The sequence below is a fragment of the Propithecus coquereli genome, unplaced genomic scaffold, assembly GCF_000956105.1.
Source record: "Propithecus coquereli isolate 6110/MARCELLA unplaced genomic scaffold, Pcoq_1.0 Scaffold228, whole genome shotgun sequence".
NCBI lineage: Eukaryota > Metazoa > Chordata > Mammalia > Primates > Indriidae > Propithecus > Propithecus coquereli.
The window spans coordinates 483,052-501,092 of record NW_012147819.1 but is presented as its reverse complement, the minus strand read 5'-3'; the positions used below and the strand labels follow the sequence as shown (position 1 = coordinate 501,092).

At 32.0% G+C, this 18,041-nt stretch overlaps 1 protein-coding gene across 2 annotated transcripts in view; it reads left to right on the top strand.

The window, feature by feature from the left end:
• The window catches only part of FBXW7 (F-box and WD repeat domain containing 7, E3 ubiquitin protein ligase), a 187,019-nt gene that overhangs the window by 110,392 nt on the left and 58,586 nt on the right, over window positions 1-18,041 (top strand). Inside the window, exon 1 of one of the 2 annotated variants that reach the window (XM_012645261.1) lies at window positions 13,166-13,491. The exons of the other annotated variant lie outside the window; for it this stretch is intronic. Within the exon in view, the coding sequence (XP_012500715.1) occupies window positions 13,345-13,491 (147 nt within the window). The 5' untranslated portion in view covers window positions 13,166-13,344. Of the gene's footprint in view, window positions 1-13,165; window positions 13,492-18,041 lie in introns of those variants that run through there. 2 annotated transcript variants of the gene reach the window in all.

The window sequence follows — 18,041 nt, the reverse complement described above, 5'->3', positions numbered from 1 at the left end:
ATATTGAGCATTCAAAGAATTGCCATTCTTCTTCTAAGATGTGCTATAGTTTAATACTAGCTTTTGTAGGGGTTGAGGAAGGAAGATGTCCTGAGCACATTACTATGCTAAATGCATACATTCATTGTAAGGTGTATTACATTTACAAAAGGTTAATGGGGAGAGGGCAAGTGCAGAATCGAGGGCATGTGGTGTTTTATAAAGGTGAGAGATCACTTTGATTTGCTCAAAAGTCAGAGGTTTGGGAGAATTGGGTTAATATGAGTACTAGAAGGCCGGGTGCGGTGGCTCACACCTGTAATCCTATCACTCTGGGAGGCCGAGGTGGGAAGATTGCATGAGCTTAGGAGTTCAAGACCAGCCTGAGCAAGAGCGAGCCCCTGTTTCTATATTAAAAAAAAAAAAAAAATGAGTACTAGAGAACTTTCTAGAACACCATTCACCTGTACTGTAATTAATTGCCATCAGTGATTTCTTGAACTACTCTGGAAAGATTTTAAAGCAGAAAACCTTCTTACTCCTATTTCCCCATATCACAGGTTATAGGAGATGCAAATAGCTTATAGGAGATACAAACTCCTCAAGAGGCCATAGAGGCCAGGAAGGTAATTTAAATGAATGAAATGGACTAAATATAACACCCTGGGAGCCAGAGCTTCTCTTAAAGGGGGGATGGCTGTGAAAATTGTGATCTTGATAGTCCCATGTTTTTAAATTTTTTGAAAGTCACTGGACTTCTAGATTTTCATATAGTATTTACCTTTTTTTTTAATACATTGGCATCCAAATTTTACAAAAGCATTTCTGTAGGTTAGTTTGATTTATGGACCACCCATTTTTCACTAGACATTATATATGGAAGGAGAGTGGGTTGTTGATCACTCATTGCAAAATTAAAATAGTTTGCCTCCAGTGCAGATCCTTTAATAGGAATCAGATTGTTTGGAGGAGAAGTGCAGCATATACATAGCACATTAAGTGCCTTAGCCAGTGATGTAAGGACTTTTTTCCATATGAACTTGTTATACTAGTTTTAGGTGTTAAACTGGCAAATAAATTGACTTCATTTAAAAGAAATGTGTATCCCAACTTCCACAAGGAATTTGAAGTGGTTTATATATAGGAGAAATGCATATAATAAAATGATAAATATATACAAAATCAGAACTAGGGACAACACCAGAGTAGAATATGAGGACAAGGCCATGAGAAGAGATGAGTAATGAGTTGTGAGTTCGGGAAAGCTGATAATAGCATGTCGGTAGGCTACTCCTCAGGGCCTATACCAATATTTTTCTTTTTTCTTTCTTTTTTTTATTTCAGAATATTATGGGGGTAAAAACGTGTTGGTCACATAAATGGCCTTTGCACCATCTGAGTCAAAGCTACAAGCATGCCCATCCCCCAGACAGTGTGCACTGTACCTATTAGGTGTGAATTTATCTATCCTCTCCTCCCCTCTCCCATACCTGATCACCGATGAATGTTACTTCCATATGTGCACATAAGTGCTGATTGATTAGTATACCAATATTTTTCAAATGTGACCCTGAACCAACTGTATCTGAAACATCTGGAGTGCTTATTATTATTATTATTAATTACTGCAGATTTTGTTAGCACTAACTATGAAGCATTCTTGATCCCTGACAGATATTTTTTTCCCTAATTGGTTGTTAATGCTGAACCTAGAAGGAATTTGAAAAAGAACTTAAAAGTAAATTTTAGTAATCTTGGGGCCTTGAGTACTCATATGAAAATGTTCAGAAGAAATGAAAATGAAAGTTTTATTCTTTAACAATACTTGGGTGTTCTTGAACTGAATAGCTGGAACTGGAATAAATACAAGGGAAATTCTCTTTGGCACTTCTGTAGAAATTCTAGAATACTGCTTGATACTACAGAAAATGTCTAAATTTTTCACAGTGAAGAGATGATTATAAACAAATGAAAGCAATCACTATGAATGGAACAATAGTTTCAGATAGGCTGAAGTTATTTAGGATGCATTTTAGAGAACACATTTTGTAAATTGTTGGTATAGCTACTAGTTGTATCTGCCATAGAATATTAACACATTAACTGCCATGTGAGTTGTATTTAACTCACACTGGTTTTGAGCTCAGGGCCTGCAGTTGGTTCATGAAAATCTTACTTATTGATGTTCTTATTGTTATAGTTAATATTGACAATTTAGTTGCATATAACTCACGCACAGAAAACAATAAAAAATAACAATTTTTCATTAAATTAGGAAGGATTGTTTTGTTTTTGAAGTTTTTATTCTATTTTCGCAGTAAAACACCCTGGCCCCAAGACAAAATTTTTTTTTTCTAGCGTGGCAGTCAATGTGTTAACTTGATTCCTCCTAATAAGTATTGTTGTCAGGGTAGCATCTTGCATTTAAACTTTAACCTCTAGTTATAGGAAATATACATAGAAGAATGATGATTGTTTTCATAGATCAGGGTTAAGAATGATGTATAAAATTTTTTGTATCTTTTTTTCCAGAAAAGGGTCAGATGTACTTTTTCCTTCTGTAGGTACTGTTTGCTCCTGCAATTATTAAAGACAGCTTTTCTGCTTTTTAGAAATAGAAATTACTTTTAGAAGATGCTTTACTTTCAAAGTGAAAATGCTTTAATTTTCTGTATTTCTTGTTGATCTTAAATGGCAGTTTCTGGTTCTTGAAATCAGATGCAAATGAGGAATGAAAAGTATGAAGAAGGTACTGGTGAATTTGGGAAGTAAGTGCCAAGAGTTATTCATTTGCTTAGCTACAGGTATTGGTTCTCTATGTCCACATTATAAATTTAATTTTCTAGAATGAGTTGTTTGTACTTTACCAATATGCTGCCATCTGTCATAGGGTTTAATGAGTGAAAATTTTAAATATGTTAAGGGACATCTGTAGTGTTTTGTGTATTTTTTTTTTTTTGGTCTTTTTTTTTGTTTGTTTCTTGTCTATAGAGACAGGGTCTCACTGTGCTCAGACTGGTGTCGAACCCTGGAGCTGCAGCTATCCTCCTGCCTCGGCCTCCCAGAAAGCTAGGATTATACGCGTGAGCCACCGCACCCGCCCTACATCTGTAGTGTTTATGGCTTAAAGTTTCAGTTTCAGAGTTTATTTCTCATTACCACTTCACTCTGTTACCTGGTATAGAAAAGAAGGTTAAAACTTTAAGACAGAACCATTATTCTCTGTTAGGTAACACTAATCTTATGTTTCATTTTTATTATATTTTTATGCTTCTTTACTTCAAAAAGGAATAGAGCAGAGAGTGCAAACTGGTATCTCATACGGTATTTTTTAAAACATATTTAAATTTGTTGCCACTATTTAAAAATCTTGAGAGTTGAATAAAAATATTGACTTTTCACCTTTGAAACTATGGAACATCTGGCCTTATGGGGCCCATGTGCTTGCATGACAACAATCAATTGCACCTTTTAGGTGGGCTTTCCAGGTCTTAAACCTGACCTGTATCTCTCATTTATTTTTCCTGCCTGCTTCTCTAGTCATTTCAGTTTGCTTGGAATATAGACAAAAGCATGATTGTTGGAAATCTAAAAGTGAGTTGATTTTTCCTTTCTTTGTCATATATCAAAATTCTTTGGCTATAAATTTAAGCTAAAGTAGTGTGTAACTTTTTTTTAAGTTTTATTATGAAAATAGCCAAAGACTTGCTGTATGCCTCATTTCCATTGGGTATTATCAAACTGGGAAATTGTCACCAAAAATTTTCCTCCCTCAAAATAGCCACTCACTTCCATTTTCATTGTGAATCACCCGTTGTCCTTTCCATTCTTAAATTTTGAAATTCACATTGCACTAGGATGACTATATTTCATATTATAACAATAAACCAATGTTCCTGGAGCTCCTTGTTTTGTAAGAGGTTTTGCTTATCGGTTACCACCTAACACATCATCCCCAAAACTTTGTGGATTATAACAGACAATAATTATTCATTGTTTCTCATTGTTCCTGTAGGTTAGGAATTTGGGGAGAAAGCTGACCTGGCCATTACTAATTCAGGGTTGCAGTCAGATTATGGCTGGAGGTGAAACAACAGGGGTCTAGAATAGCTGAGGGCTGACCAGGAATCTTTTTTTTTCTTATAGTCTCAGGACTTCTCCATATAATATGGTCTTTTTACCTGGGCTAGTTTGGGGCATGGTGGCTTTAGTTAAGTCTTAACTTAACCAGCACATCAGAGCTACCAAGCGAGTTCTAGCAAGCAAGAAAACTGAATCTCCTTTTTATAACTTAGCCTAGGAATTCACTTGGTATCACTTTCATCATCACTAATGATCCAAACAGTCACAAAAGTCTGGATAGTTATTAAGGAAAGTGGACATGGACTGTACTTTTCAGTGGAAGGAGTGTCAGAGTCACATTGCAAGAAGAGCTTGCGAGATGGGGGACATTGTTGTGACCGTCTTTGAGAATACATTTTGCTATAGGAGGTCATAATATCTTTGCTCTTATTCCTGTTTTCTTTTTTATTTGGATTTCATAAAAATCAGGCACGTTAAAACAGATTTCGTATATTATATACAAATGTCTTATACAATACTTTATTTCAGATATCTAGAGCTCTGTTACCTGGCAAACATATGTATCTGAAGCATAGATAATAAGAAGTCTCCAAACAACCAAGTTAGGAAGTAACACAACTAGGTTAGAATAGATGTTTTGTTACAAGTTTAGGAATTTGTACCAGGGTTGAAATCTTAACTCCATTGCCTGGCACCTGTGTTACCTTGGGCAAATTTGTAAAACTTTCTGAGCCTCAGTTTCCTTGTTTATAAAAAGTAGGATAATGATACCTCACAGTCTTGTCATGGTGATTAAGTGAAATAAAGCTTGGTCTGTTAGGAACTGTGTTTTATCTTTCCCCCTCATGATTATCCCAATCTGAAATAATACATATGCATTTCTAAGCCCTTTATCTGCAACCTTCCTTTATATCTCCCATTGATCACCGATAGTTTCCTAACATCCCTAGACTTCTTACTCTTTCCATCCCAAGATCTTTCTATTTCAGGCATACTCAAGAATGATAGGGATTGAGTTTTGTTTTTTGTTTGTTTGTTTGTTTTTAATCTTTCTTGATAGCCAGTTAGTGTTTTGCTTATTGGAAAGAATGAAAATTTAGATTCCCAGTTTAATTTAAACTTCAGCTATAAAATTAATGTTGATGTTTAGCAGACAAAGTATTTTGTTGAATATGTAATTTTGGCAATGTAAAAAGGCCAGTAATGTCAACTGTCAGCCCATCCAAGAGTGAGATCCTAAATATGAATTTTTTACAATTTCATTCTATTACTTCTATGCCGAAGTACTTTCAGTAAATATTACTAAATCTCACATGCTTTTGTACTGTGTTACTGACAGTTATATAAATGGAGTTGTAGTACTGTGTCTCACTCAAAATAATTTTTATTTATTATTGCGTCAGAAACTGAACAGTGTAGGAAACAATTTTTCTTCCTCCTTATTATTTTACTTTCTTAAATTGTTAGCACTCTGTCAGATATTTTATATTTCCATAAGTTTAGCTTTTTATTTTTCACAGGTAAATCCTTATAATGTGTTGAACTGTCAATTTGGTGAGCATTCTGCCTTATAGCTTATTTTAGTTTTAGTTTAATTTTTTAAAAACTGTATAGCAAAACCATTACCACATTACTTAGTGTGCTTTAAAAGAATTATTAGTACTATGTCCTTACTCCTAATTATTAGTATTATGGTTCCCGGGCCTGCAACACTCTTAGAGTTTTTACAGGAGAAATAAATGATTGATAAATAATATTTAATTTATTTTAACTGAAAGGCTGATGAACTGTTTATGTTTAAACTTGTTCTTAAAAGTATTTAAATGATGGATCTTAAAAACTTCTATTAAAGAAATTATTTTTCTTACTAAAATTTTATTTTGAGAATTATAGAAAATTAGGTTGCTTTAAATCACTTACTTCGTCATTACATGAGGTTTTGCATGACTGAAATACCTGTAATTACTGTGTCATTTTTGTCATAGTTGACTTAAGGTATAACTATAATAATCATCAGCTAAATTCTTGGTGAGCAGCTGTGTAAGACCAATTTAACAGCTGGGGTAACCCGGCTCAGACTGTAAGAGTTAAACTTAATCATGAGCCAAGTCATGTTATAGTCATTGAGGATTTCATACTGGGCATTTCTGAAATACTTACAAAATTCAGTCTGATAGCTGGATTTTTGTTTCATTTCAAATATTTTTTAAATGCTTAATGAAAGAATGAGGAAAAGTGTCATTTTAACATTAACAACTAAAGTTCTTAGGCACAAATACAAGAATAAAATCTAAAGCTTACTCATTAAAAATCAGATATTCTCTGTATGTCAATGTTTAGGCCACTATGATAGGTAGGAGAGAAAACACGTGCACACACACACACACACACACACACACACGCATTATAGTATAATATGGAATCAGAAAAATCCTGAGATTATTTTTCTTGAATTTCATCTTTTTAATCATGTTTTTAAAAACCATTATGCTTATACCTTTCTTACAATAAAAATGTTTTCTTCTTATTGTACAATACAAATGTATATTCACAACACAGGCATAGATGCCTATTTTTAGAAGGTATACACAAATGAAGCAATAAATTTTGTTTAGATATATTTTATAAACTATAGCTATACTAGTCACTAAACTATGATAAGGGAAGGCTTGCCAAATTGACTATCCAACATGTTGCAAGAAAGGCTGTATACTTGATGCTATTAAAAGTGTGATATACACTACGAGGGGCTCATTCTCAATCATCTGGTCCAGACTCCCCATTGTAGAAATGTAAAATCTGAGACAAGTTAAGAGACTTGCCTTAGGTTACCAGTTAGTCGTGGAGCTATATTCTTTGTATACTGGTGAGTTTACTTGGAGTATCAACTCCAGGTAATTGAACTGAAAGTTGGCTGAGACAACAGTTTAGTGAAAGAATAATTTAGTTATAGATAAATTAATAGTTAGGTTTTTTGAATCTTGGAATTTCTGGTGTACCATGGAGTGGTTTTGTCATGTTTAAATTTATCATTTATTAGGACTTCTCTTGGTCGGATTTCTATATTTTCCTTTTTATAGATTGTTTCCAGCTAGTTATTTGGAAATAACTAGAATTTGAAACAGCCTAAATGTCTAGCAGTCAGACCTTGATTATATAAATCAAAGCAGCTATAGTATTTTAAATAACCTAGTATTCTAACATTTTTATTTTGAAAATGCTACATATACATCTGTGTACATATACATGTGCATGCACATGCAGTGCTTTTATTTTGTAAATGTCCAATTACCAGATCACATTTTTATAACACTTGTACATATTGTATGTGCTGTCTCAGAACCCAAGCCAATTTCTCTTAAATAGTTAGGGGCTTTCCTTGGTGCCCAGATAAAATTAGCAGGGAAGTATAATAACATGTGATTGGTTAAATGTTTACATGAATATAATGTCTCAAATACATTATAATTGGAAGTTGTAATCTTTCTTAGTTCTTTGTGCATGTAAACATCTTTCATAACATTTTTTGGAATCATTTTAAGTATGATTTTAATTTTATAAGGCATTTTTATTCATTTGACTCATGCCTTTTATGAATACTAAAACTTTAAAAGGTATGCCATATATTTGAATTTTTTTCATGCTAAATCTAATATTTATGTTTTTACATTTAAAGTAATGGTATAAGTTTGCTGAATTTTTAAAACAGTTATTACTAACACAAGCTTGATAGTTCTTTTATCATTAAGCAGAAAACAAATTTCTTGAGTTATTACTATTTTCCTCTGTGTTTAAGTTGTTTTATCTTTGTACATGAATTGCTTTTCATACATGAGTTGCTTGGTGTGGAAACACTCTAGTATCTAAGGTGTTAGGAATGACTGAGAACTGATTAGTACAGAAAATAATCTGTCTTACTCTATGTCCATAAATAAATGAATATGCTTGATAATACCATATTTTCTGATCAGAAAGATATTGATTCTGATTTATTTCACTTTAACAGTGGTATAATTTTAGCATCTGGAATTTTCTGTTTCTACGAAAGAGTAAGTCGTTTGTTGCTTACATTCATAGAAGCAGTGATTAATATTGAATTTAAATGGCATATTTTGATGCTCTCTCTGTCACAGATTTTGAGGTGAGACTTTGGAAATTCTTGGTATAAAATCATTAGAGCTTATATCTTCCAAGTGATTTGTTTTAGCTGATTCAGAAATAATTTATGAAAAATGAAAAATCTTTGTGCTGCTCATATGCTGTGGCTTTTAGTCAAGAGCAGTTAAATCCTATCTTTTTGTGTAATAGTGAATGAAAGAAAAGATGGAAATCTAGATGGCTGTAATGGTATTTTTCCTTGTTACAAGAGAATTGAAGTGCTTGGAACTGTAATGTATTTTACAAATAACATATTGGTGATATTTTGTTACATGTAATATTTATATACAGTCATTTTTCCAAGTGCAAACTTTTAGAAGAAAGAAATTGGGAAGTGATACGTGGGCAAAATAGATTACCTTGTTTTAGAGGCCTTCTCTTTACCACAAGTTCTGTAATGTTGAGCTCTTTTTGGATAGTCAGTGATAATCTGGAATCTTAAAATGCTAAGACACTATGGCTAAGATAGTACAGCTTCATTTTTAGGTGAAAACTTTGACAGAATTTTAGAAATCTTTCTGAAACTTATAGATATTATATTTTAAAATATTCTACTCCAAAGTCTTTGTAGAGGGATTTTAGAATCTCTACTTGCTTTCCTAGCCATTTAAAAAATAGAAATGTAATCTCCAAAGCTCTATGTGACTTTTGATCCCAATAATAGTTGTAATAGGTGATCATAATGGCAGCTTAACAGTATTGAGCTCTTACTAGATGTGAGGCAATATTTTATGTACTTAAGATTCACTCCTTTAATCCTCACAACAGTCCTGTGAGGTAGTTACTGCATAGGTGAAACTGAGGCAAAAAGGGATTAATTTGAGGTCATACCTGGTAGAGCCAGGATTTGAACTAAGGCAATTTGTCTCTGGAATCCATGCTGCCTACTATGTTACACTGCCTTAATATTTCTGGTGTCCTCTTAAAAAACAGCCTGTTTTTAAGTCTCAGTTTTGAAAGTGATAGTTATAATTAAGAGTATCTTAAATGTTTCTAAAAGTAGAATTGAGACTCAGACTTTATCTTTTCTTGAACACATGGAATTAGCTGCATTTTAAAGTCTTAACAATTGAGGTTCTTGTATACATTGTCTATGATTTCCTTCATTGATTAGGGTTTTCTGTGTTTGAAGTTTTGGTGTTTTAAATGTTTCTTTGCTTATTGAGAATATTGCTTTAGAAGTACTGTTACTTGAATCCTCCAAAAAATGTGAAACTTGTAGTACACACATACATTTAGAAATTAGTACTCACTTTGCTCAATCACCAATAATGTCTCCTTTTTATAAAACTGTATTGTTACAGACACACAATTCAACTTAGTAGTTTGCTGAAATTGCAATGCTCCGTACTATCCAGTTGAGGGCAGCTATTTACTGATTTAAAAAGTGTTGAATTAGAATGTCACCACTTTGTGCTTACCAAAACTTAGTATTTAGTGTAAATCACATTTGATACACAAACAGCCTTAATTTTCACTTCTGTTTTGTTTCTATTATTATTGTAAGTAATTTCTTGAAAATGTAAAGTCTAATTTTACATAGTAATTTTTGCTCTCTTAGAAACTGGAGAATGAGGACTGTTGATTTTAATTTTAATTTTCCCACCCCAAGTTCTTTTCAAGTCCAAATCTTTTTTTTTCTCTTTAGGATTAGACTCCAAAATTAGAGATCTTCCTTATTTTTAAAGTATCTGCACGTAAATACATGTGACTTTCAGACAATGGAAGACAATATTATTCAATGCTAAATCAAAATGAGTTATCAAGCCATGAAAAGACATGGAGGAAACTTAAATACATATTACTAAGTGAAAGAAGCCAATCTGAAAAGGCTACATATTGTACGATTCCAACTATATGACATTCTGTAAAAGACAAAACTATAGAGACAATAAAAACATCAGTGGTTGTGAGGGGTTAGGAGAAGAGATGGATGAATAGGCAGAACACAGAGGATTTTAAGGAAGTGAAACTATTCTGTGCAATACTACATTGATGTCATTGCACATTTGTCCAAACCCGTAGCATGTACAACACCAAGAGTGAGACCTAATGGAAACTATGGATTCTGGGTGATGATACGACAATGTAGGTTCATTGATTGTTAACAAATGTACCACTCTGGTAGGGGATGTTGATAGTGGGGGAAGCTGTATATGTGTGGGGACAGGGGACATATTAGAGTTTTTTTGGTGATGATGGTTCTATTGTGTTTTTTTACTTTTTTGTTTAAAAAATGTTTTTATTGTGATTGAATATCCATAACATAAAATATAATACTTTATGTTCAAGTGTACAATTCAGTGGTATTAAGTATATTCACAGTCTTGTGCAACCATCACCACTATCTATCTTCAGAACTTTCTCATTTTCTCCAGCTCAAACTCTATGTCAGTTAAACACTAACTCTCATTTCCCCTTCTTTCTGCCCCTGGCAACCAACATTTTACTTTCTATCTCTATGAATTTAACTCCTCTAAGTACCTTATATAAGTGAAATCAACAATATTCATACTTTTTTGACTGACTTATTTCACTTAGCATATCTTCAAGGTTCATCCATGTTACAGCATGTGTCAGAATTTCCTCCTTTTTATTTTTATTTTTTTGATGTCTATAAATATATATTTTAAAAGTAAATCTGGATTGGACTCTCATAATAGATTTTGCCTGCAGGAAAGGTTCTATAAAAGGAATTTCTTCTGTATAATTAAGGATTATTTCCATAATGAGGGATAGCAATTAACCATTAAATAATTTGCCTGTAATCTTCATATAGATTCCATCATGAACATTAAAACATCCTGCTTACATTCTTGAGGGTTCGTTACTTTAGGATTTTAAGCAGGTATGGTTTATAGAAGTACCGTTTCCCCTGAGGATTCTTAACTATGACTTGGGAGCTGGGTCAGTTTAAGCTCTACAGTGCCACTGGAGAGTCTATGACTCTGTTGTTGTTTTTTTTTTAAACTTAACACCACCATTCTGAAGTTCATCATTTTAGTGGCTGACCTGCGTGATTATTTTTTTCTTCCTTTTTAAAGTCTGAATAATGTTCCATTGTTTGTATATATCACATTTTATTTATCCATTCATTCATTGATGGGGACTTGAGTTGCTTCCACCTTTTGGCTATTGTGAATAATGCCGCTATGAACACGGATGTGCAGATATCTGTTGAGTCCTTGCTTTTAATTCTTTTAGGTATATACCCAGAAGGGGAAATGCTAGATCATATGCTAATTTTATGTCTAATTTTTTGAAGAACCACCATGCAGTTTTCCACAGCAGCTACATCCATTTTATATTCCCACCAGTAATTCCAATTTCCCTACATCCTGGCTAGCACTTATTATTTTCTGTTTTTTGTTTTAGTTTTTTTTCTTTTTTAAATAGCCATCTAAATAGATGTGAAGTGGTAGCTCATTGTGGTTTTGATTGGCATTTCCCTAATTAGTGATTTTAAGCATTTTTTTCATGTGCTTATTGGCCATTTGTATATCTTTGGAAAATTTTTTTGGAGAAATTTACTTTTGTATAACTAAATATCTCATCTCTGCCAATTATTTTGCATTTTAAACTACATTTTAAATTGTAGTATAGGAAAAGGGTCTACTTGAAGAGTGTAGCATCAGGTTAGGACTGGGAATATTTCTTGTGTATGGACTGCTTTCCCAACAGCCCACTTTGATATTTAGCAAGGCAGATCCAAAGTCAAAAAAGAAATCTGGCATTCTGGCATTCTTCTTTCAAATTTTCCTCCATCACATTCTAACTTCTCATTCTAAAGCCCCATTAAAGCTGTTGGAAGGAGAGATAAGTGAGATGACTAACTATTGGGAGCAGAAAATAGAAGGAAAACATAGAACCAACTAGTTTATTGATCATCATGAATGGATAGTTCACATTTATTATCTACTCTGTATTAGAGCTGCTATCTATTAATTCTCATATTGAGCTTTTCCCCCCCTCATAATAGCATAGTTCATGGGCTTGAATATGGGATGAGTATAAAGATTAATACTTGTATAAGTGACTAATTTAGGAAAGTATTTGAGATAATGCTGGAAAGATTAGTTTGGGACCACTTTGAGAAGAATCTTCATCTCCAAGCTGTATCGTAGGCATTGGGGAGCCATTGAAGGTTCTTGAGGAGTAGATTGTATACCACATTATTTCTCTGTGTTTTAGGAAGATTTATCTGACAATGGTATGTTGGAGAAATAAGACACTAGCGATTTGCAGTGGATTGGCCAGTTATTATCCATTTTACTATAATTACTTCCCATCGTAGGTTATTTTATAAGTAAGTACTCTTTAACCAGTCACATGACTGTTACACTTTCAAGTAGAATCAATGAGTTTTCCAGAATTAAAGAAATTGAACTGAAATAGACAACAGAAATTCTAGTAGGAAGATTAATCTGAAGTGTATATTAATAGCTACAGAGAACTAGAGTGTACAGTATTTAATGTCTTAGTATGAAATAAAGAATGGTATGTATGGAAAAGGGGAAGACACACTTAGGATGAACACTTGAAAAAAGTGCTCATTCTAATATATCTAAGGTAGAACAAACATATGTTTTGTATATTTCTTTAGCATGCACAAACACTGCACTTAAATTTCAAAAAAAGCATTCCTAAAATATTAATGCTGATGTTTGGATAAAGAAGACTTAATATTCAAGAGAAGATACAATGTTTGCATGTTTTTTTTTTATTTTTGTAAAGAAAAATTTACTTTCACTTTCTAGGGAACACCTAGGTTAATAGTTAGAGAAATATTATAAGGGACCCTACAGCACAATCCCGCTTCAGTTGTATTCACATTACTGACTTTGTATGAGAGGTTCACCAGCTGTTTGACTGGCAGGAGCAGGAGCTTTCACTTCAGTAGTTTATAATTCCTGGCTATTCTAGGATAGTTTGCACTTCACCAAGCCTCAGACAGGTCAGGACATTTGGTAGGAGAAGGTTGAAAGACAAAAGCAGCAGGCCTTGGGTTCTCAGCCTTTTAAAAACTATTATTAAATATATATTTTTTAATTTGGTGGTTAGAGCTTTTAGTAATGTGCCTGTATTACATGTAGAGAGTATTCATTAACCAGGAGGAGTTTTAAAATGTCAAAACCGGGAAAAACTACTCTAAACCATGGCTTGGTTCCTGTTGATCTTAAAAGTACAAAAGAACCTCTACCACATCAAACTGTGATGAAGATATTTAGCATTAGCATCATTGCCCAAGGCCTCCCCTTTTGTCGAAGACGGGTAAGTCTCACACATTTGAAAAATATGAGTGTTTATTTAAATGAAGTAGTTCTGCCTCCTTTAGTGAAAAAAGGCTTCAAATTTTAATTGATATTTATAACTAAAACTATCAGTGCATTGTGTATCAGTGAACCCTTATATAAGTGATAGTTTTATAATATAATATAAATCTTAGAGAGCAGTTACCCAATCTACCTCTCATTTGTTTTTCATGAGATGAGAATCCTGCAAATTTATTTAAAATTGGTAAATGTAAAAAGGTATGTTTTGAAATATACTGGCAAATGTTAAACGCCCAAATTTTTAGTTTTTATTTTGCATGGAAAGCAAAAAGCTGTTGTATTCTCTTGATGAATGGGAAGTATAGCATTTAGTTCTATTAAATAGTATTCCAAGTTCTTAGGTTTGTTTGGCCCTTTAAGCTGTATTTTTAAATTGCTATTTCTTGAATTCAAACTTAATAAAGATATTACTTTTTGTTACTATATCAAATAAAAATAGCATGCTATCGTAACTGTGTGGCAGTTACGATATAGTTTATATATAGACAATTTGAACTAACAAACATTTTGTAGAACTTGTGCTAATGTATAATCAAGTTATGATCTATTGGATGTTTTTCAGGGTAACATTCTCCTCTCCCTCACCAAGATTTGACCCTGTAAATATTAGCAATTTGTTGTATTTTCTGAGTCAGTTGGTATTGCCATTTTGAATTATTTACGAGAGTGATACATTTTTAGATCTAATATATGTTTATGATCCTTGGCTGGGAAAAACCACAAAAAAACAAAAAACCTTGTCTCTTTGGGATCAAATGAGTGTTTGTGTATATCAGTGCTATTAGGGTTCCATCTTTTTGTATGTTTTTTAAAGTTTTATTTTGTTTTTAATTGATATATAATACTTGTATTTTTTAACTAAAAGGAAAATATTATATTAAACAAATATGATAATTCATAATACCAGAAAAATAATTTTCCTCTTTAGTAAAGAGAATCTTCTGTTTGCTGAGGACTTAACCTTTGTGAAGATACATTTTCTAATTAGCTTAGTTCCTTTTGAGTAGTTTCCACTTCTACTCCAAACCAGTGACAGCCATGTTGGAAAACTTTTGAGTGAGGTTAAAATGTAATACAATGTAAACATTGAAAATAGAATACAAATATCCCCATCACCCTCTTGTTTCTTTTTCTTCTTTACTGTGTTTTCAGAAAGTGTTTCTTTCATTTTGTCTTCTTTCACCTTGTCAGTTTTACAGCTTCTGCTGAATGAGGTCACTGCTCTGTTTTAAGCATTTTACACAGAGGCCTCTAATAGCTTTAAAGTCATTAATAAACTAACTTATTATTTTAATACTTCTGTAAAAGAAAATACCAATGCAAATAAATTTAAAAATTGAGAAAAAGAAATGTGGAGCTTTTTTTAAGAAAAATTAAAAGGTTAAGATATTAAAAATTAAGATAATTTTTTTTTTGTTGTTGAATGTTTCTAATAAACTTAAGTACAATATATTGGGGATTACTTCATTATGTCATAGTATATGTTTCCTACCTTTGTCTCTTACATGGACATTAAGTTTAAAAGGCATAGGAGAAGTTTCTATAAGAAAAATTAATAGAGAACTTAAAAGGTTTTCCCTGAGGGCTTCCTAGGGTCACTATTCAGTTTGATTTTTCTAGATTAGTTTGTTGTGTTAAATTACAGCCTTGGAGTTATAACAGAATGAAATATGAAAAATAAAATTCATACTAGAAAAATTTTAGAAGATATTTAAGAAACAAAAAGAACACATTCAGTTTTAGCCTGCTTGCCAATAACTTATTATTGCATAACTCATTGACTCTGACGACTAGAAATATTAGAGGGATTGTGAAATTATATCTTTTCCCCCTCCTTTTTGCAGTTGGTTAATTTAGGTGTCTTTAAATTGATTTACATTCTCTTTGTAATTTAGTTTACTAGCTCTCTCTTGTTGGTAAAATTTATGATAAACATTTTTAAAATGTATTTTTCTTTATTAAAATTTTTATAACTTTTGATATGATATACAGTTAATAATACTAAATTTTCTACCTGTCATCTTGTGTAGCTTTTACATTTAATACTTTTAGTTTCTTTCGAACAGATTGCTGTATACCTTGATGACAAAGTAGCAAAGCAGATAGCCTACTGTATTTTGCAGGCCATTTTTTTCTTCCAAGTAGTAAGCTGAATGTAATGTATAGTTATTGCTGAAAAAACTATATGCAGTCTTGATCTATTAAAATTGGAAAAACATGATACTGTCCCTCCATTTATAGATGCGGAATCAAGTTAATGTTTGCATGATTGGTTAATGTTTTACACAAAATAAGAGCTTGAAAATAGTGAAAAATTCTTTAATATAGTAGCATAACATAGTTTCAATTTGTATCTCTTCAGATGTTTTCAGGAAATTTATTTATGTTACTATTAAGTATAATATTAGTACTGATGGTTAATTTATTATATAAATTATTCAGGTCTCTCATCTGAGATACTATTTAAGCATTGGATTTAATACTAACAACAGTGAATAGATAGCAATCTAGCTATTAGTTGCCTTTAAATGAAAATGTTTTTAGTGGTAAGGTCCTGATAATTTGTTTATATTTGCTCACTTTCCTGATCGTAAATATTAGCTAGAATACTTGTTAAAAGTTAAGTTCTGCAGGTAATTCTTAGCAGCAGGAAAATTTGGGAATATAACTTTTAACTATTAAAAAATCCCAAAAAACTGTCCTTTTGGGGAAGAGAAATTTTATAAGAAAAAGTTATTTAACCTATAAGATAACTGGTAAATTATTTTATTTTTCTTTTGAAATAGTAATGCCTAATTATGGTTATACCAGATAAACCCTAAGATATGTAATTTTTCCATATTTTAAACATATCTGAAATAAAAATACATTTTAATGGAACTTCATAGCTTACCTGGGCAGCATTTTTTTCTTTTTTAGTGATAAGAGAAAGGACAATGCATCCTTCATTTAATAATAGTATGTTGAAAGAAAATACACTTTTAATGTTTAAACCTCATTTCTTAGCTCATTTTTTGTGTATTTGGGTCACTTTTATGCATTTACAGTATTCTCTTAAAGTTACTCTTCAACTTAACTAATTTGGTAAAAATTTCCAAATGACATGAAATTGTTGGTTTACATAGGACTTTAAAAAAGATATCTGGTGACTACGCTGATTTATAGATATTGTTTTTAGAGTGCCTCATATATTCTTTAGTTTATGTAGCATAGGCATCAGCAACACAGAAGACTAAGAATGTGGGGTAGGGCTTTCGTGGGAAGAGTGGGGTGCAGATGTGGGTCAAGGACTTGTGCATCTGAAACCCAGGAACTTAAGCAGAAGTGAACCATATAACTGAGATTTCTGGTAGCTGAAAACAATTTCATAGTGATTATATTCTATATCAAGTTCTATTCCAAATGCCATATTTAAAATTATTTTTCGTTAAAATGAAAATAGAAATAAAATTAAAATAGAATATTTGCGTATCATTTGAGGAAGTGTTAATATTACATCTTGTATATTGTCCTCATTGGGTGATATCTCAAATCAGGGGTCCACAAACTTTTTCTGCAAAGGGCCAGTAGATTTTTTAGGCTTTGTTTTTTAGGCTTAGTTAGTCTCTGTTGCAACTAGTCAGCTTTACCTTTGTAGCATGAAAGCAGCCATAGACAATATTTAAACAAATGGGCACGACTATTTTTTTAACAAAATGTTATTTACAAAAACAGTGAAAAATAGGTTTTTACTATTATAACAGTATAAACATAATTTTTTCTTTTGCATTTTTGGCTTATATATAAATTTCAGCTTATAGTAAGTTTTTAGAATAGGATTACTGGAACTTTAAGCCATTCATTTCTTTTAAAATCCTCATCTTCTCAAATTCTTTTGTAGTTATATGAAGAAGAATTCTATTTTTGTGTATCTAATCACTAGCATTTTAACATACTGCTTTTTATTATTTCTCTTCTAAATGTATAGTTATTAGGATAATAATACTATCAATGATTGCTGTCATTTAAAAAGAACCTACTATGTATTCTAGGCACTGTTCCAGCTATTTTTTATATTTTCACTCATTTAATCTTTAAGTGGTTTATTTGTTAGTTAACCACTGTAAGTTAAGTATTCTTTCCATTTAGTAGATGAGAAAACTAAGGCCCAAACAAATTAGTTCTCCCAATTTTCTTGGTAAATAGTAAATCTGGTATTTAGTCTCAGGACTCGTAATGCTGAAGGTACTAGCCCTTCTTTCTACTATGTGTTGTGACCTATATACACTTTTTTCTTGTGAACTTAATACTTTTCAACTACTATTATATTAATATTTTGGAGGGTAAGCCTGGGAGCTTATCAGTGTTAGACACTGTTTCTATGAGAACATACACTCAAAGTTTCAAACAATTGACCTGCAAATAATTTCTTGTAGCACAGTCCATTTATAAATATGTAAATTCTTGTGTAATCTCTTTTAAGATTTTTTTTTTTTTTATTATTCCAGG